Source organism: Gallinula chloropus (genome assembly GCF_964237585.1).
Source record: "Gallinula chloropus genome assembly, chromosome: 2".
In the NCBI taxonomy this organism is placed as follows: domain Eukaryota; kingdom Metazoa; phylum Chordata; class Aves; order Gruiformes; family Rallidae; genus Gallinula; species Gallinula chloropus.
Genome location: NC_140086.1, coordinates 116,126,513 through 116,152,007, shown reverse-complemented (window position 1 = coordinate 116,152,007; position 25,495 = coordinate 116,126,513). Strand labels below are relative to the sequence as shown.

General features: G+C 45.5%; 2 protein-coding genes across 2 annotated transcripts in view; one reads left to right on the top strand and one right to left on the bottom strand.

Annotated features, from left to right (window-relative positions):
• The first annotated feature begins 8,523 nt into the window (after window positions 1-8,523).
• On the top strand, window positions 8,524-16,096 carry CTNNB1 (catenin beta 1). Its single transcript, XM_084280042.1, has 14 exons — window positions 8,524-8,746; window positions 8,883-9,136; window positions 9,226-9,464; window positions 9,553-9,754; window positions 10,070-10,214; window positions 10,633-10,736; window positions 10,828-11,166; window positions 11,410-11,568; window positions 12,430-12,549; window positions 12,702-12,852; window positions 12,941-13,062; window positions 13,882-13,942; window positions 14,694-14,914; window positions 15,222-16,096. Exons 1-13 carry the CDS (start codon window positions 8,527-8,529, stop codon window positions 14,900-14,902), a joined length of 2,325 nt encoding a protein of 774 aa, XP_084136168.1. The 5' UTR covers window positions 8,524-8,526; the 3' UTR covers window positions 14,903-14,914; window positions 15,222-16,096.
• Window positions 16,097-17,611: 1,515 nt separating this feature from the next.
• Window positions 17,612-25,495, bottom strand: part of ULK4 (unc-51 like kinase 4) — a gene marked incomplete at its 3' end in the record, with an annotated part of 240,969 nt that continues 233,085 nt past the window's right edge. Inside the window, exons 35-36 of the mRNA XM_084260654.1 lie at window positions 20,711-20,799; window positions 17,612-17,696 (exon numbers count right to left, since the gene is read on the bottom strand). Coding sequence (XP_084116780.1) covers window positions 17,612-17,696; window positions 20,711-20,799 — 174 coding nt within the window. The remainder of the gene's footprint in view (window positions 17,697-20,710; window positions 20,800-25,495) is intronic.

Here is a 25,495-nt window from a genome sequence, read left to right as displayed (position 1 = left end):
GCGTCAGAGTTCTGTAGGGCCTGGCTGACAGCTGTAAGAAATTATGGTGGTAGGTCACTGCTACAAAGTACCTTTTGACCTCTGTAGGTGTCTTACCAAGATGTAATTTCCACCAAAGTTTCTATAAAAACTGTGCTAGACAGTAAAGTACTGTGCAGCAAAGGTTTTGGAGCACCTTTGTATGATATTCGTGGCTTTCTTGGGGGTGGGGGACCTTCCTGGCAGGTTCTAAGTTTGAAAGTTCATCTCTTAGAATGACTGTGCAGATCAGTTCCCAGGTGAACTGTATATTTTTCAGCAACTTAACTGCTGTGCTGGTTCTGACTTCTCCAGGTTGTCATAATTTTGTAGTTATCAAGTATTTGCTGGCTGATGTTAACTGTTACTTTATTGAAACTTTTTAATGGATTGTTTTTAAAAGGGCACTTAAACCTTACTACCTGTGAAGACCCGGGCTAATTGCACAAGCTGTTAGTACCTAAATGCTGTGTTAGTTCCTCAGTGCTGTGTTTCAGCCTGCTCAGTGCCTGAAGCTGCAAGATAGCCCATCTGGCAGTGAAAGCACCAGGTCTATTTCAGGTACATTTTATTACCTGAACTTTGGCTTGGCTGCTGAAGTTGCTTTTCAGTGGCTGGCTAAAGCTACCTGTCTTCTGGGTGGTATTCTGTACTTAGGGTGAGCAAAACACAACCTGGATCTTGCTACACTTACATTATAGGCTCATCTGCACTTAATGAGTTGTTAGGGTTGATAATTTGTCAAGCTGGTTGTGAAGTGTGGTTGTTTACTGCTACCCCTTTTGGGAGAAACAGAAGGGTAAAACAGGTGAATGCATCAGAACACTCCATAGTGCTCCAGCCCTAATGGAAGTGAAGTGTGGTAAAAGGAGTTTTAACTGCATGTTGTAAAGTGTTGCTGTATGGATTCCAAGATGAGCCTTGTTCTCTGTCCTTTCAACCAGAGCCTTGCCTTTACCAGGTAATTTTTTGAGTAAATCCTCTTTTAATGCAGCTAACCCAGTGTTTAAGTCTAGTCAAGACTACCAGATGCCTGCACTTCAGTTCCATTAAGCAGTTGTAATCAACTTTCTTAGAGAATTCTAGCAAGAGCAGAAATATTTGCATGCTGTTTGCTTTAGGTAATGAGCATGTGAATAGAAACTCTACTCTGTACTCTTAATTGGTCTTAAATTGCTGAGATGACTGAAAACAGTCAGTCATAACACTTTATTTTGTGATGTGGCATTAAATGAACTCCTATAAAAAAAAAAAGCCCAACTTATAAAAGCTTATGTAGGGAGGGAGGCTCTTCTGCCTTTCCAGAAAGGAATTCTTCACTAACTTCTGAGGCAGAAAACAAAGGCTGAAAAGCCAGAAGGATTGATGTAATAGACTGGAATGCTGGAAGGAAAAAGAAGTGGAAATGAAGCAGCAAAAATCAGTGTCTGAAAGCAGAGGTAACTTCTAGTGAGTGTTGGTAGATCTGTGCATGTGCACTCTCAAATACCCTCTTCTGCTTTAATTCTGTGAATTACCTGAGGTAGCTTGTGTTAAGAATCTAAAGGCTGAGAAGTTGCAACCTGTTAACCTTTGAGAAGGAACAGTTAGGCAGATACTATTCAGGTTTCTTAATGGTCTGAGTATCCCAGCTTGGGTAAATCCAAGCTGTGTGGAGTGGATCGGGTACTTCGGGTTCATGAATGGTTTTGTTCTGTTGTGGTCTAGGATCAGTAAGCTGAATTTTGGCGTGGTGATGTGCTGTGGCATGCAGGGTAAGATTCCTGTCGCTATTGGTAGCTCTTGTCAATAGAATACTGAAATGGTTGAGGTTGCTACATCTTGGTGCATCATTTAAATAGTGATGCTGCGCTTCCCTCATGCCGTGGCACTTCTGAGGGGGTAGCAAAGACTGTAGGTTGTTTCTATATTGTAACCCTGAAGGAGATAAATGTTTAGTTTATTCCTTTTAGTGTTGGCTGTATGGTTTGACTGGTTTCCTTTTGTTAGCTACCTCAGTTTACTTAAGAGATTAAATGTCAGCCTGCTGAAAGCAGAAGGAAGTCTGATACTAATACAAAATACATGACACATTCTGGTTCTTGGTATAGACAGTAAGACAAATCTGAACTTCAGTGTCTCAAAAAATATCCAAGTGGTCCATGGTTTTTAATGTGATCACTTCCAGCCCTAAACCATTATTTGAGAGCTAGTTTTCAATGAGTTTGAGGCTTTTTTTGTCCATCCAGGTCCTTAGACTGTTGGTCTGAGGAGAGATTTGAAAAATTGAATTTCTTATTCCAGGAGTGACTACTGGTGAGTGACTAATTTGACAGCAATCAAGGCCTACTAATGCCTGTAATGTAACTTTAACTTCAGAATCTCCACTCGCTGCATACAGCTGTTCCTTTCAGAGTTGAAGTTGATGACTGAGGACTGCAAATGCTGCTACTCTAGGTAGAATATGGGAATGCTCTTCAGTACTTGTGGATATGGAATGTATTAAAACTGTATTTAATCCTGTGGTAACTTTGTACAATAATTACATTTTTTTAAAATGAGATTCTTCAGAGTGGAACTCAAGCATGCTATTTGTTCCTTTTTTGAAATAAAATATCTTTTTTTCAATGTGTGTTAAAAATAAAATCAAACTCCAACTGTCATTAACCCTTAAAGCACACAACACAAACTGTACTTTCAGGAATTCTTACTGATCTTAGAGAAGTGCTTAATACATGAAGGGCCTCCAGAATTACCTACAAAACATACTTTTCCCTGGAGCTCAGTAGAGCCAGATAAAAATCCTTCAAGTTATATTTCCTCTGCAGTACTTCAACAGAATTTGAGAAGAGTACTCTTGCCCCATGTACATAAGGGATAATTAGAAAATATAAAATGAAAGTTTCCCTAAATGGAGACCTGCCAGGCACATGACAATCCCTTTAACTTTCCAGGTTATCATATTTCTTCTTAATATAAAACTAGAATTGTCAAAGTTAAAGCTAATGCCAGTACCCTAGATCATTTCCCACAGCTGAGTCTCTGGGGTTTTTTCTCCTGGTGGCTAGGTGATCAGTTCCTATAGGTCACCTATAACTTCTTCCTCCTTCCTTCCTTCCCCCTCAAATTCTGGGTGTTGCATCTTCAGCCAGAGCAAGGCTTCTTGCTTTTCATTAAAAAAGAGAAAGTAGTAGTGAAGTTGATTACAGGCTTCACTCTTTGAAGGAAGACCAATAACTCTACTTTCAGGTTTTCTACTAATCAGTTTAGTGCTGTTCCAAATGAATATTAAGGTGACTTTATCAGTCAGATGATGTCTTCGTAAGCCTAAAGGCAGTAGGAGGTAGGCTTGCCTGTTGCAAGAGTGCTTATAGCTGTGGGGTAGGTTGGACCAAAAATGGCTTAAGGAGATGGGTCAGGTCACTCATGCCTGAAAAAGCTTATATACTGTGAAAGGTTCTTTGATGTTACCACTATCACTCTTGTCTTATTTAGATGATTTCCCTCTGTCTCCTGCTTCCTTTTCTAGAAAACAGAATAACAACTTCATGGATAAGATCAAAGGATTTTTTTTATTTACAAATCCTGTGTTTTTCATATCTCCACTTGAAACTGTGATGGAAGCTTCTATTGCATTAAGTTCTTATATTTCTGTTTGGAGCTTGTACAGATGAGTGCTGTAGTTACTGGGGGTTACTGCCTGTATATTTTGGGTACTGAGTCTGTAAAGCAGATACACAAGCAACATCACTGGCAGGCAGTTGCCTGAAACAAGGCCAGATATCAGATCAGACACAAAGAATGCTGCCAGTAGCACCATGGTAGTGTCTGCAACTACTTCTAAGTGCTTGGAGAAAAGCTGTTCCAGTACATGTGCTTCTTGTGTGTAGATAATCCATGTTTTTACCTGCTGTAACTTATAGGAAGATGAAGAACTGCTTGTGCTACATAAGGAAATGTGTCATTCAGAATCAGTGGTTAATTGAAAGATTGGCCTGTCCTAGGTGAGACAGAGCTGGAAATGTGAAAACGTGGTCAGTAGTCATGTACCCTTTAAATAGGTTGTGGTGAATGGATGTGTCTGTCTTAATTTCTCATATGAGGTTTAGTAACCTGGTGCTCTCAAGCAAAATAATTCTGGAAGACTTGGAAACTCTTAAATTCAACTTGCTGTACAGAGAGGGGAGGAGGTGCTTATCAGATGAGCTGGAGGTTATCTGAGTCAGTCTTAAAGAGGTGATTCTATCTTAATAGGGGGTAGCCTTGAAAAAAGATTGATACGTTTTTATTTAATGCAAGCTGAAAATATGAGCTGTTTCATAGGCTCACAGTGAAAATAGAGTTTAACTTAGATAAACTGCTGCAGAGGTGCAAATGTGCTGTAGCCTTGATATACCAGGCAGGTAAATGTCAGGCTGTTACTCACTCCCCTGGACAGGCTATTCTGGTTCTCTGTAAGACAGAGCAGAAGCAAACAATTCACTGTGCTCTGTCCCCTAATGGAGTTAAACAGCTTTGGAAAGAAAATTATCTGGGTTTTACTAAAGCTGTTCGGATTTGAAAAGTGCTGTAGGCTTGATGAGTTCCTTGGCATGTGCCTAATTCTTCTGCAGAGTTAATCATTAAGTTCTATTCATCATCAAAATACTGATTCCTTTAAAAACCAATACATTTGAATTGTTTTCTGTAGTAACTTGGAATCAGTAGCTCAAACCTGCTAAGCTTGCAGAAATCTTTTTCTCAGTTCCCTTAGAATTCAAATGTAAGGTTGGGGCTGGGGCAGTCTAGTGCACTGTCTTGGGCAGCTCTTCAGATGAGGAAGTTAATATATATATATTTTAAAAAAGCCCACCTCTATTTAAACCAAAGCTAAACAAGCTGATAGTGTTGGGGAGAAGGAGACTTAGGAAGTTAACAGTCCCATAGCTCCTGGCAGTAAGTTCATGCAAACTTCTGTGTAACACGATGTAGTCTTTCAAAAGTGGTGAGGCTTACAGAAGCTTGCTGTTACACTAAAGTTTCTTTGCAGGAGTCCCTCTGTCTCTTCCTGATGGTTAGGATATGTACTACTGACTGTGACAATCCAGTGTCACTAGTCATACGTCTTTCAATAACCTTGAACAAGGAGCTTGAGGTAAAGGAGCTGATATATGCCTCATGGTTGAAGACTACAAGCTTTATTCTAGCAGGGTTTTTTTTGTTTGTTTTCAGTCCCTCACCATCTCACTCCCATGTGTGATGTATTGATCCAGTTTCTGTCAAGCAAATGAACTGTACCTGGTATGGGCTTGTTGTTACCTGTGAAAGTGTAGCAGTCAACCTTGTGAGTGACACACAGGAAGGCAAGTCAGCAGCCCATCTGCACTCGGTTTATTTACCCCCTTACAGAATGAGAAGAGAATGGGGAAGGAAAATAAAGGAGAAAGTTCAGTTACAGAAACCCTAAAAACAAAGGGATCCTTTTCCCTGGCTACCATCAGTCCTCAGCTATTTCAAATTCTTAGCATTAAAACCAAATTCTCTTCTAAATAATAAAAAAAAAAAACAAAACAACAAAATATGTTACCTGGGATTGCTGGGGTGTCAGGGGTGTGTGAAACGCCAGTGATTAACATTTTAGAAACTCTTGAGGTGCAGCTAGCAGGCTGATCTAAGGTGAGCATTTCAGAGACTGAGTATCTGATTGGTAACACAGTGCTGCACACTTAGTTTGGTATTCTTCACTGCTATTTTGTAGGTGTTCTTGGGCTTTATTTTGGAATAGTGCTGCAATTCAGTGGCTAGTCTGGTATGTTGGGTTGTACCAAATTAAACATCTACTCCTCCAATCTCTTCAGGCTCCTTAAATTAAACCAAGTGTTTCAGAGTGTAGTTGCTGTAGGTCAGCTGCCTTCAGGTGTGCAGAATTCAGCAGTGAAAGGGCACAAGTAATTTCCAAGCTCTGTATTGCATAGTTGCATTTGAAGCCGTAGTAAATACCTCAAAGAACAGTAAATGCTCTTGGCTGGTTCATCTGCTGGTATGTTCACTTCAAAACTAGTTTGATGATCATTTTTATTAGCAGCTTCCTAATAGGAGGAGACAGGAAAGGATACAATAAAAACAGATCATCTTTTGTGCTGAGCACATTGCAGATCACATATAGCAGCTAGATCTTGCACAGTTTTCTACTGGAAATGTCACATCTGGCTTGCAGTGATGATGAGGAGGATCAGGGATACAGATGTTACTTTTAGTGCTATTCCACTTGTGTTGAAGTGGTGCTAGTGGGGCTGACCAAGAAATGCATAAGACCTGCAGGGAGTCACCAAGCTTTGGTGTAGGCACTTCTTCCCACTCAGTACTCGTGAGTTTTTGTATTGATGGTGGACAGCAGGACTTGGTTCTTCCTTCCCATTACCACTGCTACTCCTGAACCCCCAGTAGAGTTGGAAGAATCCAGTGTTCAAGGGACTGGGGGGAAGAAAAAATACCAAAAAAAGTGCATTCTTTGTGGAGCAGACTGGATTGGCCAGTCTCTCCCAGTCTGTGGAGTGGGACTGGTTTAGGGACCTAAGTATTTCCAACTGCGTGAGCAGGGTACTCACTGCATGTTGTGTTAGGTCTTGATTCAGCTGAAGGCTGCTGCTCTGCCACAGCTGCAGGTCTGTCCCTTTGAAAAGAGCCAGGGAAGGGTTCCTGCCAGAAGTTGCAGGAGTGCAGAGTCAGGACAAACGGCACTGGCGTTTGTACAGCTGAGTAACACATGTGCTCAGGAGCTGCTGGAGTCTCCTGCAGCTGGCTCAGAAGCAGTAAAATACAGAGTTGCCTAACCTATTCAGTGAGAGTTTTAAACTGCAGGCCTGTCTTCTGTTTAATTATGATTTTCTAAAAGCTACTCAGGGAACCTTTCAAACTGTAAATCTGCCTTTGCACAAACATCGTGTGGAATGGACTTTGTTCTCCTGACACTACTGCAGGCCTGTCCTTTAAAGAGATCAGTGGCTTGCCTCTACTTCATTGTCTAGGAATGTTTTGATCAGCATAGCTCCAACACCTGATGGCTGGAAGAGATGGTTTCGCTCACTGCACTAGTTACCAGTAGAAATGTTTCTGCTTGGCTGGCTTCCAGAATAGTCTGTCACCAGCTCTGTGTCTGTGCTGAAAACAGTGTTGGACTGTGGGGGGAAGGGGAGCAAGCCAAATACAAGTATGACAGCTTTTGAGTGACCCGTTGTGAAGCTGCAGCCTCAGATTTCTCTTTGTGGGTTACTGAAGAGGCTGCTACGTGTTTGTGGTACTTCTGTACCTGCTTGGTGATAGCAAATGAGGTGCATACTGAAGATTTTGGTACAGCGTTTGATCATACTTCAGCTTCTTGCTCCCAATTATCTTGGCTTTCTGCAAAATTAAAAAAGTGAGCTTTGGTGACTTTAATGTGTGCAACTGAAGGCGAGCATTTGTTTGTAAGGCTGGTTCTATTCTCAATTTAACTTCCAAGGAAGAGTATTTTGTGTAGCAAGAAACCTTCCTTCTTGCGGTACAGGAAAGCACTAAAGGAGGGGGTTCACTTATACCTCTTCAGGTAGTCTTTGTACTGCTGAAATAATAGCAGCTTGCCTTAAATGGTCATTTCAGCTTTCCTTGCAAAAATCTATGATGTTTTAGCTCCATATCAGTTTTGCCAGTATCTTAAGAGTAGCTGTCTTCCAGAGGAATGGGCACGTCTGACACTTAGCCCTTGTCTTTGTGGCATGTCTACGCTGTGGAATTTATTTAATGTCTGGACTTCATCTTATGCAAGGATAGAGAAGTAAAGACTGGCTCTGTCATGGTCAATCTTCAGTTCTTTTTTCTCTTGCAGCTTTAAGAAGAGAAAAAGTATTTTGCAGATCTCTCCATGGGGGGTTGCTAATTAGTATTTCAATATACTCAGTGTAGTAATGAAATGGCAAGATATGTGAAGTCTTGTGGTTCTAGTGTTCTAATGCTGCCTTACTAACTCTGATGAGTGTTTACTAAGTTCTAACCTTGCTCTTTTTTAGGGTCTCTGAAAGGTAGCAGGAAAGACTTCTGGGAGCACAACAAGGAACATGGCAACCCAAGGTATGTAATGCATCTCAAGTTCTGTTTTTACCCTTTTTAAACTTCTTAAAAGTCATTTGGATTGAGTAAGTTCTGGTGTACTACAGTAATTAGTACCTTACACTGGAACTCAAACTTGCAAATAAGTTAGTCACTGTAAGCATTTTGGATCCCTTAAGTACAGTCAAGTACATAATCACAGTGTGGCAAAGGGAACCTTTAAGCAGTAGACTAAGTCAGAACAGCAGTGATTGCACTGCTTGTTAGTTAGGTTTATAGACACCTGCATTGGTTCAACATAAAGCCTCAGTTTAAAACTGCTGTCTCACTTGCAGTGCTACCTCTGCAGGGCTGGGGTAGTTACCATAACACTTTATTGTCATTTAAAATCTGTGTCATCTCTTGAAGGATTGCTGGAGTAATTAAACTAAACTTAATGGTTAACAAATTCTTACAGCTGACTTGATGGAGCTGGATATGGCAATGGAGCCAGACAGAAAAGCAGCTGTCAGTCACTGGCAGCAACAATCATATCTGGACTCTGGTATCCATTCTGGTGCCACAACAACTGCTCCTTCCTTGAGTGGCAAGGGAAATCCGGAGGAGGAGGATGTGGACACAACGCAAGTCCTGTATGAGTGGGAGCAGGGATTCTCCCAGTCCTTCACCCAGGAGCAAGTTGCTGGTAAGGCCTTTTCTATTACACTTACTTGTATAGATATGCAGATAACAATACAGAGACCTAAAGACTGAATTACTGCTAATCCAGGTGGTGAGGGGTTTAGTCCTAGTTTGAGGTAACAGCTTACTTTGTTTTTCAGATATCGATGGCCAGTATGCAATGACTAGAGCTCAGAGAGTGCGCGCAGCGATGTTCCCTGAAACACTGGATGAAGGAATGCAAATCCCATCCACACAGTTTGATGCTGCTCATCCAACTAATGTGCAACGCCTGGCCGAACCATCCCAGATGTTAAAACATGCTGTGGTTAATTTGATAAACTACCAAGATGATGCTGAACTGGCAACTCGTGCAATCCCAGAGCTGACCAAACTCTTGAATGATGAGGACCAGGTCAGCACTTTTTCTGCCTTGTTGTATGTTGCCTGTGGGGCTTCTTCAGTGCCCTTAAAACTGAAAGCTTCCTTCAAATATTTCTGTAGGTGGTGGTGAACAAGGCTGCAGTTATGGTTCATCAGTTATCCAAAAAGGAAGCCTCTCGCCATGCCATCATGAGGTCTCCTCAGATGGTGTCTGCTATTGTACGTACCATGCAGAACACAAACGATGTGGAAACGGCTCGTTGTACTGCAGGTACACTACACAATCTCTCACATCACCGTGAAGGCTTGTTGGCAATCTTCAAATCAGGAGGCATCCCTGCTTTGGTTAAAATGCTTGGGTATGTAGACTACTAAGATACTCTCATTTTTCAGTTTGGTACTGATAGGTGGAGGCACTCACAAGGTGGTTTTGGTTTTGTTCTCTAGGTCCCCAGTGGACTCTGTGCTGTTCTATGCCATTACAACTCTTCACAATCTCCTGTTACATCAAGAAGGAGCCAAAATGGCTGTCCGTCTGGCTGGTGGGCTGCAGAAGATGGTTGCCTTGCTCAACAAGACAAACGTCAAATTCTTGGCTATCACGACGGACTGCCTTCAGATCTTGGCGTATGGCAATCAGGAAAGCAAGGTGGGTGCCTCTGCTACTGAGACTCTTAAACATTGAAGCCTGCTTTGAATGACCTAATAATTCCTGTGTACTGACCTTATTCTGGATCTTCAGCTGTGTTGAGCTGTTGCTGGTCGCTCCTGACCTTGCAAGAGGTGGGGGACGCAGGAATTAGTTTGTGGAAGTACAGTCGTGCTTATAGTGAGACTGCAGAGCTGACAGACCTGAGCAGCCCATGTGAACGGTTTTCCTGTGACAAATGTAAGTCAGCAGTGATGGCTGCCTGCTGGCATGCACAGGAAGTGACAGATAAGTGTTACTTTTGCTGTCTTTCAGCTGATTATTCTGGCAAGTGGTGGACCCCAGGCTCTAGTAAACATAATGAGGACCTATACTTACGAGAAACTATTGTGGACCACAAGTAGAGTGCTGAAGGTGTTGTCAGTCTGCTCCAGCAACAAACCTGCTATTGTTGAAGCTGGTAAGTACTTGGTGCCCATGATGACTTAAAAAGCTGTACAGTACTGCAGGATTAATACATTTCACACAACAACAGAAGCCCCAAAATTAAACTCTGCTTGGTCCTTCAGCCCGTAACTAGTTTTGGAGGCCTTCAGTGACAGAAGTATAAAAGGCAGATGGTTTGTGAGTACCACTACTCTGTTTTTAGCTGGATGGCTTAGTGGCTGAGCGTTGTCAGGATGGTCCCTAAAGAATATGCATACCTTTAAAAGGGTCCAGTGTCACAAAAAGGATCTCAGAGTTTTCTCCTGTGTGGTGAAGGGTCAGGGCCCAACTCCACTGTGATACTAATGCCAAGACAGATCCAGAAGCTTGTGAGATATGCACTCACATATTATGCTGATGAGTAATGGTGTCAAATCTGTACTGTCTTCTAGGTGGGATGCAGGCTTTGGGTCTCCACCTCACAGATCCAAGCCAGCGTCTTGTCCAGAACTGTCTCTGGACTCTGAGAAATCTGTCAGATGCTGCAACAAAGCAGGTAAATGTCTCTTCAGAGGGCTGGGGATCAAATCAAAACCCAACATAGTGGAAGGAGAGACTGAATTTTTTTACCCTCTATTTTTGTGCAGGAGGGAATGGAAGGCCTTCTGGGAACTCTTGTTCAGCTTTTAGGCTCAGATGACATTAATGTTGTGACTTGTGCTGCTGGCATCCTTTCTAACCTTACCTGCAACAACTACAAGAACAAAATGATGGTGTGCCAGGTTGGTGGCATTGAGGCTCTTGTGCGCACGGTTCTTCGGGCTGGAGACAGAGAGGACATCACAGAACCTGCCATTTGCGCGCTGCGTCACCTCACCAGCAGACACCAAGAAGCTGAGATGGCTCAGAATGCAGTACGTCTCCATTACGGGCTCCCAGTGGTGGTTAAACTGTTGCACCCACCATCACACTGGCCTTTGATCAAGGTAAATAAAAGCTGATGGCTTTGGGAGCTGAGAAATGGTGCTTTTTTAAATGTAACTTTAACTGTGGAGACCTGTTTTCGAGGTGTTTGGGAACGTGGCTTGTCTAATGGGAAAGTTCACTGAGCAGCTTAGTGTGTTGTCGCTTAAAAGATACAAGTATTTGGGATAACAGGTGGAGAAAACCCTTGTCAGCAAGCACACCCCTCATGCTCTCTTATTCCCCACCCCCTTTCTGAACTGCAGGCCACTGTGGGTTTGATCCGCAACCTCGCGCTCTGCCCTGCAAACCACGCCCCGCTGCGTGAACAAGGTGCTATCCCAAGGTTAGTTCAGTTGCTGGTTAGAGCACATCAAGACACCCAGCGACGTACTTCCATGGGCGGAACGCAACAGCAGTTTGTGGTAAGTGGCCACTCTTCCCTGCAGTTACCTGTAGAACTCCTCAGGTGCCAGAGTGTCCCAGCCACGTGGTGTTTGGTCTACGTAGCTGTTGTCTGTCCGTCTCCTCTAATTCATGTTACGCTCCTCATTCTGTCTTCGCAGACCCGAAGCTTTTCTTCAAATAACAAACTAGATACAAATGCCAGACCTGTAGTTCTTCTTTTACTTTCACCATTTATTTCTGAATGGTGTAGGTAATAGAAATACTGGGTTTTCACACTGACCAGGCAAATAGCTCTCTACCAGCAAACCAGAACTGCCTTGTCCTTCTCAGAAGTACGGCCTAAGCACACTCTCACAGCTTCCGGCATGTTTTCAAGGGTGCTTGGAGCTGTGAAAGTGCTGGGAATTTGTACAGACTCCATACTTGTTACATGTTTAAGAACCAGGTCACTGTGGCAAGATCATCATGATCTTTTTGCCCCCTTTAACATGCTAACAAGTAGAAGGAATGCCTGCTGGTACAGGGGCACAGTTAACGCTTGCAGAGGCGGGAGGGCCTATTTGTTACCATTAACTGCTGTTCAGAACTTAAACTGCCAAGCTACTTCAGCTTGGTGGGACAAAAAAGCCAGTGATGTCAGACACAAAGTTTGTAATGAACAGGAATAAAAATGGGAGCACTGGGAGGAGTTTCTTGAGAAGTTTGAAGGCCAGCAGTAGCTATGAGTGGATATGAACCCTGCTGGGGCAAGAGGGTGCATGCAGGGGGTAAGTTTAGTTGATTTGTGGTCAAGGGTGATGAGCTTTTTGACAGTTGTTTTAAAAGATACAGCATGCAATGTCTCAACTTGAAAAGGTGTCTTTTCTTTCCCTGTCTAGGAGGGTGTGCGCATGGAAGAAATTGTCGAGGGCTGCACTGGAGCCCTGCACATTCTTGCACGTGATGTTCATAATCGAATCGTCATCAGGGGTCTCAATACCATTCCACTGTTCGTGCAGGTAAGCAGGGGCTCAAGGAAACACTGCAGCACATACTAGGAGAATGAGGGAAGTGGCTCTTAGGCTTCCTCGGTAGAACTGCTAAGGCAGAGTGTGCTGAAGAGCTCATTTCCAGTAGAAGAGCTAAGGAAACCCTTGTGTTTTGGTTGCAGTTGTTGTACTCTCCCATTGAGAACATCCAGAGAGTAGCTGCAGGTGTACTTTGTGAACTGGCTCAAGACAAGGAAGCAGCTGAAGCAATTGAAGCTGAAGGTGCAACTGCCCCTTTAACAGAACTGCTTCATTCTAGGAATGAGGGTGTTGGTAAGTGGACTGGAAAGGTAGGGTTCAGACCTGTGCTGGAAAAGTGAGAAGGCTCAACCTCTGCTGAACTCGCTCTCCCTCTCGACAGCGACATACGCAGCTGCGGTGCTGTTCAGAATGTCTGAGGACAAACCACAGGACTACAAGAAGCGACTTTCGGTTGAGTTGACAAGCTCTCTGTTCCGGACTGAGCCCATGGCTTGGAATGAGGTGAGTTGTGTCTTTGTATTAATGGCTCCTTGGGAAAGACCTTGCTTCCCACTCCTCCCTCTGCCCAGTAGTGAAGTGTAGATTCCATCGGTGAATGCTGGCTCCGTGCTGCTTGTTGGAAGCTAACGGACTCTGAATGCAAAAACTGAGGCATGAGTGGTAGGAAGGAAGCATAAGCATAGAACATACCTAGTGAGGCTTCTGTCAGGCAGACAGTGCAGGACTGACAGTCTTGGGGTGTGGACACAACTTGTGTTCTTAGAATTGAGCTTTCAGACTCATTCTGTTGGCAGGATGATTATCATACACTGCCTTTTTAGTGCTGAAAGAGCCACACAGTCAGTTGAGACTGAAAACAAACTGTGACTGTATCTGCCACAGTGAGGTGAGAAAAGAGCTACACTGGAGTATCTCTCTGATATGAGTTAGGCAGCTACTTTTGGGCAAACGGGGAGGTCCCTTCAGAGCTCTCAAGTTGGACTTTGTAGCTGGCTTGGGAATCTCAGAGCAGCTGACTTGCAGGAGTCGGGCAGCTGTACGCGAGGAGGAAGGTTCCTAGGCCTGCCCCATCTTTTTCATTCCCAAGCAGAACCCTCCTTACAGTGATCTATGGATTCCTCTGACTAAATCTGGTTGTTATACATTGGATGCCGATGCTTGGGCAAAAGGCATTTCATATTCACAGAAGTACCTTGCTGTGGTGCTTGCTGCAGAAGAGTTGGTAAAACTTTGGTTGAAACTTTCTTAAACTCAGAATTACTAGTGCTGGCTCAAAGACCTGACATTAAAACTGTTTTGTAACTCTCTTTGTACATCCAGACAGCAGATCTTGGACTTGACATTGGTGCCCAGGGAGAGCCTCTTGGATACCGCCCAGATGGTATGTCTCCTCTGTTCCCCTTGACTAAACTTAAGTTGGATGAAGTCAAGTAATAGGTTTTAAAGGAGAACTGCAAATGAGTGGAGAGTGAATTACTCTTCAGCAAGGTATTGCAAACTGACAGGCAGATGGGGAGCTGCCAGTTCAAATAACCAGTTTCTGCAACACCACTGGCAGCACTGAAATGGGAGCTGTATGAACGAGCAGAACTGGTGTCTCTTGTCTGAGTCTTGTGGGAGAATCTCCTGCTGAGCTGTTGTTCCCAGAAATCTTTTAAATTCTTTACAAATGGACTTGACAATTCCAATACTGCAGTTTTTCTTTAAAACAAAAGCTGGTATTGAATGTATTAGTCTGTGAGTGTCTATAGACTTGAACGCAAGCCTATCCCTAAGGACTCTAAGCTATTTTTGACTAGCCTTTCAGAAGCAAGTCTACAGTCTTGGAGCCTGGTTTTGCTGCAGTATTGTTGAATTTTAGTAGTGTCGATTGTGCAGACTAATGGCTTGGCTGGAATCTGCTCGTGCTTCTGACTGCAGTGTGCTTTGTCTGCAGAACCGTACTGTAAGGCTGTTGGAACAACGGAACAGCCAGTAAGGGCAGGCATCGGATGGGTTTGGACTTGGCTGAACTAGACAAAAATTAGATGGCTACACAGATCTTCTCACACACTGATACTTGCAGCTTCCGATGCATCTAACCTCTGTTAACATTATGCTTTTTTTCCCTCTGCCACCTTTAACTTTCTTAGATCCTAGCTACCGTTCTTTCCACTCTGGCGGATACGGTCAGGATGCCTTGGGTATGGACCCTATGATGGAACATGAAATGGGTGGCCACCACCCTGGTGCTGACTACCCAGTTGATGGTCTGCCAGATCTGGGCCATGCCCAGGACCTTATGGATGGGCTGCCTCCAGGTGACAGTAATCAGTTGGCCTGGTTCGATACTGACCTGTAAATCATCCTTTAGGTAAGAAGCTCCAACCTTGAATTTAAAAACAAAGCAAAAAAAAATTAAAAAGAGAAAAAAGAGATGAGTGGACTGAGGACTTGGTTGGCAGGGAGGGATTGGCTCAGTTGGGTCCCGGTGCGCCAGACCAGGGAAAACAGGCTCTGGAGACACGATCGGTACACTCCGAACTGACTTCTGCCGTGAAGCGTGGAAGTGATTAACTGTAATGTCCTGTGCACTGGCTTCACGCAGTGTTACTCTGTGAGAGCTGCCCCTGCCCAGGAACGCTGACACCAGCTTGTTTGTGTTCTTTTTCTCTTTGCAGCTGTATCATCTGAATGAACTTGCGTTGATTGGCCTGTAGAGTTGCTGAGAGGGCTCGAGGGGTGGGCTAGTATCTCAGAAAGTGCCTGACACACTAACCAAGCTGAGTTTCCTATGGGAACAATTGAAGTAAACTTTTTGTTCTGGTCCTTTTTGGTCGAGGAGTAATAATACAAATGGATTTTGGGAGTGATTCAAGAAACGAAGAATGCACAAGAATGAATTGCAAGATGGAATTTATCAAACCCTAGCCTTGCTTGTTAAAAATTTATTATTTTTTTTAAATCTCTGTAATGGTACTGACCTTGCTTGCTTTGGAAGTAGCCTTTCTTTTCGCAGTAATTGTTGTTAGGTTTTTTTTTTTTTAAAGTCTCTCGTTATAGTTCTAGTGAATATGCTACAGCAGTTTCTAATTTTTAAGGATTGAGTAAAGGTGTAGAACACTAATTCATAATCGCTCTAACTGTATTCTGAATAAAGTGTAACATTGTGTAGCCTTTTTGTATAAAAAACTAGACAAATAGAAATGGTCCAATTAGTTTCCTTTTTAATATGCTTAAAATAAGCAGGTGGATCTATTTCATGTTTTTGATCAAAAACTTTATCTGGGATATGTCTGGGTAGGGGCCAGTAAGAACTGTTTATTTGGAACCTTGTATTGGACAGTTTACCAGTTGCCTTTTATCCCAAAGTTATTGTAGCCTGCTGTGATACAGATGCTTCATGAGAAAAATGCAGTTATAAAATGGTTCAAAATTAAAGTAAACTTTTAATTCACTCTGTGTCAAATTATTTCAGAGCAGAAAGTACATTTGCATGGTAACATTTTTCTGAAAATCCTCCTGAATTGCACAAAAACCTATGTACTGAGCAGAGGGAGCCAAGGACTGTTTACCTCGTCCCTCCTGCCAAGGAACAGTTACCCCTTAGAGCCCCGTGTCTGAGAAGTGAGAAGAGCCTGTTACCTCAGCTCTCCAGGTGTGTTGTCACAAGGCTCATCTGGAGATCCTCAGCTGCTTCAGCAGCTTGACCCCTTTTCAGGTGTCCTTGGTTTTACTGTGTGAGCTGGGGCTGGGGCAGCACCAGGGTAGTTGGATGCCACCTCATTCATCAGCACTGGGGGGCTGGCCCTGGCCTCAGCTGAGAGCAAACGCACCCAAGCAGTTGTACCTGAGCACAGCAAGGGGGGCTGTGGCTGTGAAGGATCGTGGCTCCTATTTTGGGAGCCCAAGATGCCAGGAGCTGAACAAAACCACCCACCAGGCTGCTCAGGGCCTGCAGAGCAGAGGCCCAGTGAATGCAGAGGGGCAAGTCTCACCTGGCAACTCAGCCACACTCATGCTGGAAGGCTGTTACACTGAAACACGTAACCAAAGGGCAGCCTGCAGCGAGCTGTCCCCAGCACTCCAGCTCTGGCTGTTAAACTTTGAAAAAGAGATGGTGACACTTAAAGTAGAAAACTGATGTCAAACACACAAGGTGCCATAAGTTTGTTTACCTAGGGCTATCTGCCTGCCTCCATGTATTCGAGAATGGGGCTGTCCAGGTGTGGCAGGAACATGCTGTTGCCACATGGAAAGATGAACATGGTCATGGTAGCAGGCTTAGCCACACTAGGCTTGCTGAGGGCATGGGGTACCAGAGAGAGGAAAGGAATTTAACGCCTTTAACACACCATGGTGACTTCTAGGGTATCACCTTACCCCGGGGGCCAACTGACAAAAGTGCCAGGCTCAGCTCACCTGTTATCAAAGCAGAGCTGTGCCAGGGGCCTTAGTGGCTGGTGACATCATTCCACCAGTGCAGCGCGAGGTAGTGCCAGGGCACACAGGCCCAATGGAAAAGAGCCCGTGCTGCTGGGGAAGCACCTGATGAAACGCATGTGTACGTGCCACCGACACACACAGCCTCCATGGGGTCCCGGGGTTGGGTCTGGTTGTGCAAGATGATGAACACAGCCAGTCAATGGTATGACATCACCCCTTACACTGGCCTTCACCTGGTAAAAAACCCAAGGGCTGAAGGAACATTTCCAGCAGCAGCTTGAAACAGTGAAACACTTTGTATTGTGAAATAACTCTACTATTTAGTTTACATTTTTTTCCAAACTCTGGCTATCAAATATTTGCGCTACATCACTTAATGCCAGCAAGGTAAAAATCAGTAAGAATTAATCCTAACAGTTTAAAAACAAGAAACACTCAAAATACCACTCCAAAAAAACCCCAACCAACCTTCCCTGAACACCCCTCCCCACGAAGTCACACACGTTGTACACACAGCTACGGTTGAGCTTCTGGAGCGAGGGCTGCTCTGCTCACTTGGAGATGTCCCTGCAGGAATAAGGCACGGTGCAGCATCCACAGCTTGGGCATTTCAGTCGGAAGCCCTTCACTGGGTAGGCTGGGTATTTCCATGTCCAACGGCGCTCAGAATTTCAAATGCCAGGGAAGCAACAGCAACATCAGCGCGAGAGCTAGGGATTAAAACCAGTAACACCTGTGAGGCATCCTCAGGGAAAAACCCTTGTGTTCAAATCCCACACTGGGCCTTTTTTTTTTTCCCCCTCTCTACTCTGGAAGGTTCTTGCTGGCCGTTACCTGCCTCGCACACCCTGCCTTGGTGTAAAGCAGCAACACACAGCCCCTGAGCCTGCCCTGGAGCAAATGTGGTGTAAAAATGAGTTTCAGCCCAAATTCACAGCAACTCTTACCTCACCCATCTCCTCTGCAAAAAAGAGCCTGTCATCATCACCCCCCCCCCAACCCGTTCCCCAATGAACCTACACACACACACACTTCCAGCATGACAGAAACACGTGCCTTCACACACAGCCCTCACCACGGTGGTGCCCCCACTCCCACTCAAGGTGTGGGCCACCTGTCCCACCACAGGCAGCTCTGCAGGGTTCAGGTTGAAGGGTGGGATCTTCCCCCTTTGCCTCCTCACCAAAGTTTTTGTTACACTCATTTTGCTTCATTTTTCCTCCTGCTTTTCCAGCAGTGGAATGGAGGCTCCAACACACTATCGCTAGTCCACAGAAACAAGTTTGGTTGGTCGGTTGGTTTGGGTTTCCACAGGCTGCCACCTCTTGCCTTTGGCTTAGCACACTTGTAGAACAATCCACAGCCTCCTCTGTCACTGCTAATGACACCTACCTACCGGCGCCGCGCGTTACAGGGAACGCACAGCCAGCCAGGAATTCCAGATGATCAGTTCTCACTATGTAAGTCGATGTCTTAACGAGCAGCAGTTTAAACCACAAAATTTAGTTATCTGAAACAAATGAGTCTTGGCAACTGCCCTCACTGAAAAATCAATGGCTACGATCCCACGTTTTAGAGCGCAGCTTTGATTCCATGGAGCCACTAAGCGGAACGGGTGGGGTGATGTGTCGCTGAGGAGGTATGGAGGAGGAGTTGAGCAATCCATGGCTGCCACATGGCAGCAGGAGAGCAGGGAAAGCAGCCTGCAGTCCAAGCAGTGCCCCTCTCTCAGCATATGACTGCTGGGCTGGTGTCCTCCTTCCACCGTGCAGGCAGAGTGGAGGGTTAGAAACCTGTCTGCAAAGAAAAGGGCAAAGCAAAACCACTCCCCAGTCCCTGCAACCCCGGGATGGGGTAGGGGTGGAAGGGTCTGGGAGGTTACACTGTTCAGAGGATGGCCTAGATCCAGGATCTTGGTTGTCGCCTTCCCTAAAACGTTCCCAATTCTGCATGAGATACAGAGAGGTTTCTTACCAGGGTTCAAAGCACAGGTGAGGAGACCAAGTTTATTAGGTCACGAGGAATATTCTGGGAAAGATGCCACATAAGGGCATCTGGGGAGACTGCAGAACAGCCATAAACTCCATAAACAGAACGGCCATTCAGCTAAAGCTGATTAAGGCTTGCTAACCCCAGGCTTCTCCTGCCTGCCCACTGCTGATCTGAGTCCATGAACAGCCCCAAGATACAGGCTGAACCCCTCCCAGTTTCTTTTGGAGACAGATGGACGGGGAAACGTGCTCCCTAAAGAAGGGGAGGAGGGAAATTAAATCCATGAGCTCTGTGAAGCTCCGTTTCTGCTGCTGCTGCTGCAGTGCACAAGCTGGGCACAGCAGAGGAACTGGGCTTATCCTAATGTATCAAAACACTCACCACTGGCATCAGCTAGAATTCAGTTTACTGAGCATCTTGTGCCACATAAGAGGGTGCTGTTCACTGTGGGCACTGTAATACACAGGTTTCCAATAGAGAAATGTGTAGAGGAAGTCGGGGAAGGAGACTCAAAGACAGCGACTGGGCTGCCTAGTGCATGTATCAAAGGCCAAAATGCTACAGCATACAGTGAAAACTAGTTCTGAAAGAAGAAAACCCCATCTTTCCCCACTGTCACCTTCAGCAGTGGTGCCAGTGCTTCCCCTGGGGAGAGATGACTTTTAAAGTTAGATAATTTAATGTGTCATACAAAAATCCACGAGTCAGCAGCTGAGTAGACGAGAGGGATTGCAGACTGTTCTAGACAGGTTCGGTCAGTCCTCAGCGTGCACCTCCTTACGCTCAACCATGTCCCAACATTTCCTCTCCACGTCTGCCCACATCCTCCTTTCCTTCTAACACAGGGTACACCCTGCCATAATGTTGAGGAGCAAATTTTCCCAGGCACTCACCCACACAAACCCTGCTCATACAGCACAGAAAAGACTTCTCCTAGTGCTTCAGAACTTGAACTATAAATTATGATTTCTTCATGAATTTCAGTTCAACCAGGAGAGAAAAGCAGCCTAACAGCCCACAGCAGGAGTGTAAAATTTGTTTTGAGGGGCAGAGAACAGCAATTCATTCATTCCTGTGTCCACAGGGGATTAGATGCGGGGAAGCCTATGGGAGATGAGCTGAGGTTTGGCCAGACTGGTTGGGACTAGCACCTCTGCTCCCACCGAGGAGACCGCAGCATTCCCCAAAGTCTTGTCCCTTCCCAGAGAAGCCAGGGGTGTTCTTAAACAAAAGCAGTTCTGTTCTTTAAGCTGCACCTTTTAAAGTCATCAGCTTGCCAGCACAGGAAGCGCCCTCACTTTAGAACCCGGCACAAACACTGCATTGTGCGTCCAGCCCACTCCCCCAAGAACCGCTGACCAGTATCCGGTTCGAGGGGCCAAGTGCTCAGGATAAAATAGTGTATTTTTTTTAAAAAAAAGCCCCATAATTTAAATGAATGGACACACGTGGGCGCAGCCGGAGCCAGGCCGTGCAGCGCACCGCGGCTCGCCGCAGCCGGCGATCAAAGCCTGCCGCCGCTGCCAAAACTTGGCAAGCTCTGAACCAGAGCAGTTTGGAGGGGAGCAGAGTAGGGAAGGGGAGGATGGGGGAACGGGGGGGGGGGGGGGGCAGGGACAGAAACCTGAGAAGCTTGTACTGCACGGAAGGCGATTACAGAAGACCATCACAGGCAAAAGTGGGGGCGAGCGCTCTCAGCCTTGGAAATTCCTGGTAGCCTGAGGGAACTCACCTGGCAGTTTGGACCAGGCTCTCCAGAGTTTGGATAAGAGCGTCGCCATCATTCTTCAGGCTCTCAGAGTGTTTCTTGTTTGAAGTTACCTGGAACGAAAAGAAAGAACCGTTATCAAAGGCTCTGCATGAAATTCTTCTCTGTCATTTTGTGCAGGACAAGGGAGAGGGAAACAAGTTACAGCATTTATTACAACTGTAGATGGAATGAGATGTTAAAGAGACCCAAGAGAAAGTCCCTTTCACTGAAGAGGACTGAATTTTAGGCACAGACCATCTAAAATGTCTCAGCTTAATTACCAAGATTGACTTTTGTTCTGAGTGCCTGTACGTGTGCAAGTCCACGCATCACAGTCTGCCAATCCTGATTTCATCCCTACCACCAACACAAATAGAAAACCCATTTAATCTGAATTCCAGGGAGATCTTGGGGAGACGGTCATTTTCAGTTCTCACTTCAGGGAAAAAAATAACCAAGCTTGTATCAGCCTTCAGATCAGGACACGGGGGTTTCTCTGAGAGGAGCTGGGTTAAAATCACTGCAGCGTTAGCAGTTAGATGCGTGTTGAAGTTTTCCTTGCCCCTCATCAGTCATTAGGACTACTACCTGCACTGGACTGCCACCTACAAGTCCGGGGGGTGGGGATGGGAGGGTGTGTGTGGGGGGAGGAGGGGGGGGGGGCAGGTGACCAAAGCTGTATGCCCTTTTATGCCAAGGGAATGCTGGTTATAGCTCATTTTGCTGCTGGTGTGTTTTATCATGCTAATCAGTAGTGACCGGCTTATTGTTTCTCCAGCCTTAAGCAGCATAAACACAGTGGCTGCACATCTCCTGACCAGTTCAGCAGGCAAAGGGGAAGGTCACGGGGGACATGACATGAAGTCGTGCAGCTCTGTGGTGCAGACAGACACATAACACTTGGCAGCTTATAGAAGAAGCAGCTCTTTTACATCAAAAAGTTACTGGGGGGAAAAAAAGTTTGCGTGTCAGTTCCTGCCTGCAGAGGTAAATCAATCTTGGCCAAAGAGAAAGGAAAAGGAAAAGAGGAGGACCAGGGCAGCTGATTATTTCAGTACCGGAGGAGCTGATGCTTGAAATGACAACTTCTGATCCCAAAATCTGGCAAGGATGTTTAAGCTTTAGCAAGCCGTGGCTGGCCCTGCTTACCACTGATCAAGTGTCTGGGCAATACGCCTTCACATCCCCATCTTAAATCACAGGAGAAGCTGTATTCACAGCTGCCATCCCCCCATAATTTATCAGCAGCAGTTCCGCAACAACAGCATCACTGCATCTATAATCATAACATCCTGTAGTTAAGCAGGTACAGGGAACAGGGACTGGTCTGAAGGAAACTAAAACATATCCCGTTGTGCCAGAAAAACCCCAGCGATGCCTTTACTTAAGTACAAACCATTGGTAAATGCTGACTGCAGGCCATTAAACCTTTTCAGTCTCTTGAGGTTTGTATCTGACCCTCTCAGTTTATATTTCACAATAAGCCACTCTTCTTTCCATGTCACCCGTTAGACACAGATACAACCCGTTCTGCAATCCGGGTTGGGAAGGCGAGAGGAAGGATACAGGTAACAGCAGCGACAAGGTTGCAATAGAGGGAGGGAAGCGCTTTCACCACCAGACACTGCTTCTCACTCCTGAAGACTGCTCACGCCTCTCCCGAACACTCCCCCTAACTCTGGCCATGTTCCTCACGCTCGCCACGTTTGTGCCCCTTGTTTATCCTGCACACTTAGAAGAGGAAGAGGTTGCGGGGGGAGGAAGGTTGCTGAAGACAGGATCACGCTCCATAAAGCTGTGAGGTCAAACAAAGGTCACAGGTATCTCTGATTCTAACACATCCCAAGTCTGGGGCGCTGACATCTGTCGAAGCCCTTTAACAAACCAGCCCTTGTATGCTGTACATACACAGGGCATTCAGAGCACACTCAACGATGAAATCCAGAGCAAGAAGTAGTTTTATTTCTAAAACGCTCTATTAAAAGCACTGACTCGGTCCAGCTGAGTCACGGGGTCTGGCTGTAAACTTGCCCATGTTGCAGTGTGCCCGGTGTCATTGTTAAGAGCACGTTTCTGTGGATGCAGCGTGTTGGAATGGAAAGGATTAAAATGGCTTTGTACACACAGGAATCGTAATGGATGGAACAGAAAGTCCCAGGAGGTTGACTACCCTTGTCTCCCTGTTGTGCTGCGCTGGTCAGAGCAGCTTTCAGCCAGCCACAAGCATCAGGCTGCTGCGATGCCCATCCATACAGGGTACTCCCCTCTCCCCTCCCAAATAAAATGCTTTGGAGCAAGGTCCCTTCAGCGGTTAAGGTGGAACCAGAAGGAGAGAAAGGATTAGGCCTTTAGCAGCACTATCAGCCTGCAGGCACTTCCAATTAAGCCTAAAAAAAATTTAAGACACATCTTCTGGAGAGCATCAACCAACAGCTTCAGACAAGGTGCTGGTGAAGGTCAGACCCATCCCACCAGCCGTGCCACCTGCGTGCACAAATGGGGAACCTGCACGGGCAGAAGTGGGCTGTAGGGATTTACCCAGGCAGATGGGTAACCAGGTAAACCTAATGAGGTTCAACACTGCGAAGTGTAAGGTGTTGCACTTGGGCGGGAAGAATCCCAGACATAGATGCAGACTAGGAGAAGAGCTCCTTGAGAGTAGCCCTGCTGAGAAGGACCTGGGGGTTCTGGTGGATGAGAAACTTAACATGAGCCAGCAGTGTGCTCTTGCAGCTCGGAAGGCCAATGGTATCCTGGGCTCCATCAGAGGAGGGGTAGCCAGCAGGGACAGGGAGGTGATTGTCCCTCTCTGCTCTGCACTTGTGAGGCCCCATCTGGAGTGCTGTGTCCAGGTCTGGGGCCCACAATACAAGAAAGATGTAGAACTGTTGGAGAGGGTTCAGAGGAGGGCCACAAAGATAATTAGAGGGATGGAGCACCTCCCCTATGAAGAGAGACTGAGGGAGCTGGGCTTGTTCAGCCTGGAGAAGAGAAGGCTGTGGGGGGACCTCATTGCAGCCTTCCAGTACCTGAAGGGAACAAAGAAACAGGAGGGGAATCAACCTTTTAAAATGGTAGACAATGGCAGGACAAGGGGGAATGGATTAAAACTAAAGGAAGGAAGGTTTAGATTAGATATTAGGGGGAAGATTTTTTACAGAGAGAGTGGTGAGGTGCAGGAACAGGCTGCCCAGAGAGGTGGTGGATGCCCCATCCCTGGAAGTGTTCAAGGCCAGGTTCCATGGCGCCCTGGGCAAGTAGATCCAGGCCTGGAGGTTGGTGTCCCTGCCTGTGGCAGGGGGGTTGGAGCTCTATGATCTTTGGGGTCCCTTCCAACCCATGCCGTTCTATGATTCTATGGGGTTTCCCCACCTGTTCTCCACCACCAGAGTCTGAAAAACTGCTTTCTGTCCACCACAAGCATCCCCACCGGGGGCCTGGGAGAGGATCGGTGCTGGGGTAGGGGGAAAGCTGCGGGTTGAACACAGGGCGAGCTGCCAGAGCCGGCTCCACCGCAGCTGGGCCTGTGTTTTTCTGTCACTACTCCCACTCTGTTGCTGGTCTGACCTGGCAGCACTGACCTGCCCTTTATATCGGTCTGTGTAGCAGATCTGATTGCTCCCCAAGTGAGCTGAAGGCTTCTCGCATGTGACAGATTAGATGCTGCTTCACGTAAGGCTCATGAGAAACACTGGCTGATCTCAGGAATTGCTGTTCACTTGCAAGACCCCAGATACAACTTCACACATATTTCTTATTTAAAATTTGTTCCAGATTTGTCTTCCTTTTGTTTCACAGATAAAAATAAATTATGACAGCCCATAACACCATCGGTAACCAAACTTTCATAGACGAATGCATTTTTCAATCAGTTCTTTATCTTTCTTCTTCCCAGCATTGCTGTATCTTTTATCCACACCAGCCCTAGCTCTCATTCACTTGGAATTTTAACAACTAGTTTAACGATCTCTTGTAATATTGCTATTTGTTAGGCCTGGCTACAACACACACTCAATGACATAATAGCTACTTCTTTAATTAAAAATATAATTAAAATCTCAGTTTAGTTGTACACCCATTGCAATTTAACAGGAACTTCAAAATGGCTTTTCTTTATTGCACTAACAGCCATTCGGCAGTGTTCCTCTCTTCAATTTTATTCAACAAGGATGAGCCATAAGGAAAACCGTAATTGATATGCAAAGCTCAGTATTTCCTAAAATTCAGGATAGTTGCTCAGGTATTATGGCACTGGTGAAGGTGAGTGCAGCAAGATAGGATATGAAACTGGAAGATCGTTGGGAAGTTTGTCTCCGCTGATAAACTGAAGAGGCTTGGGTTCTTGGTCTAAGTAGAAGTGCTTTTTGCAATTTAAGTTTCAAGAGTGCATGGAAACCTGAGGGATGATTGCTTTTCTTTAGGCTGGTTTTCTAATAGTGAACTGCTTTGCCTGATCAGTCAGAACTCACATTCCGTAATTTATAACCGAGTTGAATGACCTAAGGAGTAAACTACTCCCTCGCTGTTTTGAAGAGAGGGACCTAAGGAGTAAACTACTCCCTCCTGCTTTGCTGAGGCTTCAAGTGAACTGCAAGCTTGGTGTCTGTGAAGGAAACTGGGAAACGATGCAAAATACTGATTGGGTAAAAATAGGGAGCTTATTATTGGAAACATTTTTTGGTTGAAGAAAGGCCACAGGAGTATATTTAGCTGCACCTTCAAGCATTACCTTCTCAAATAAACAATTGCTGGAGATGGTTACCGTTT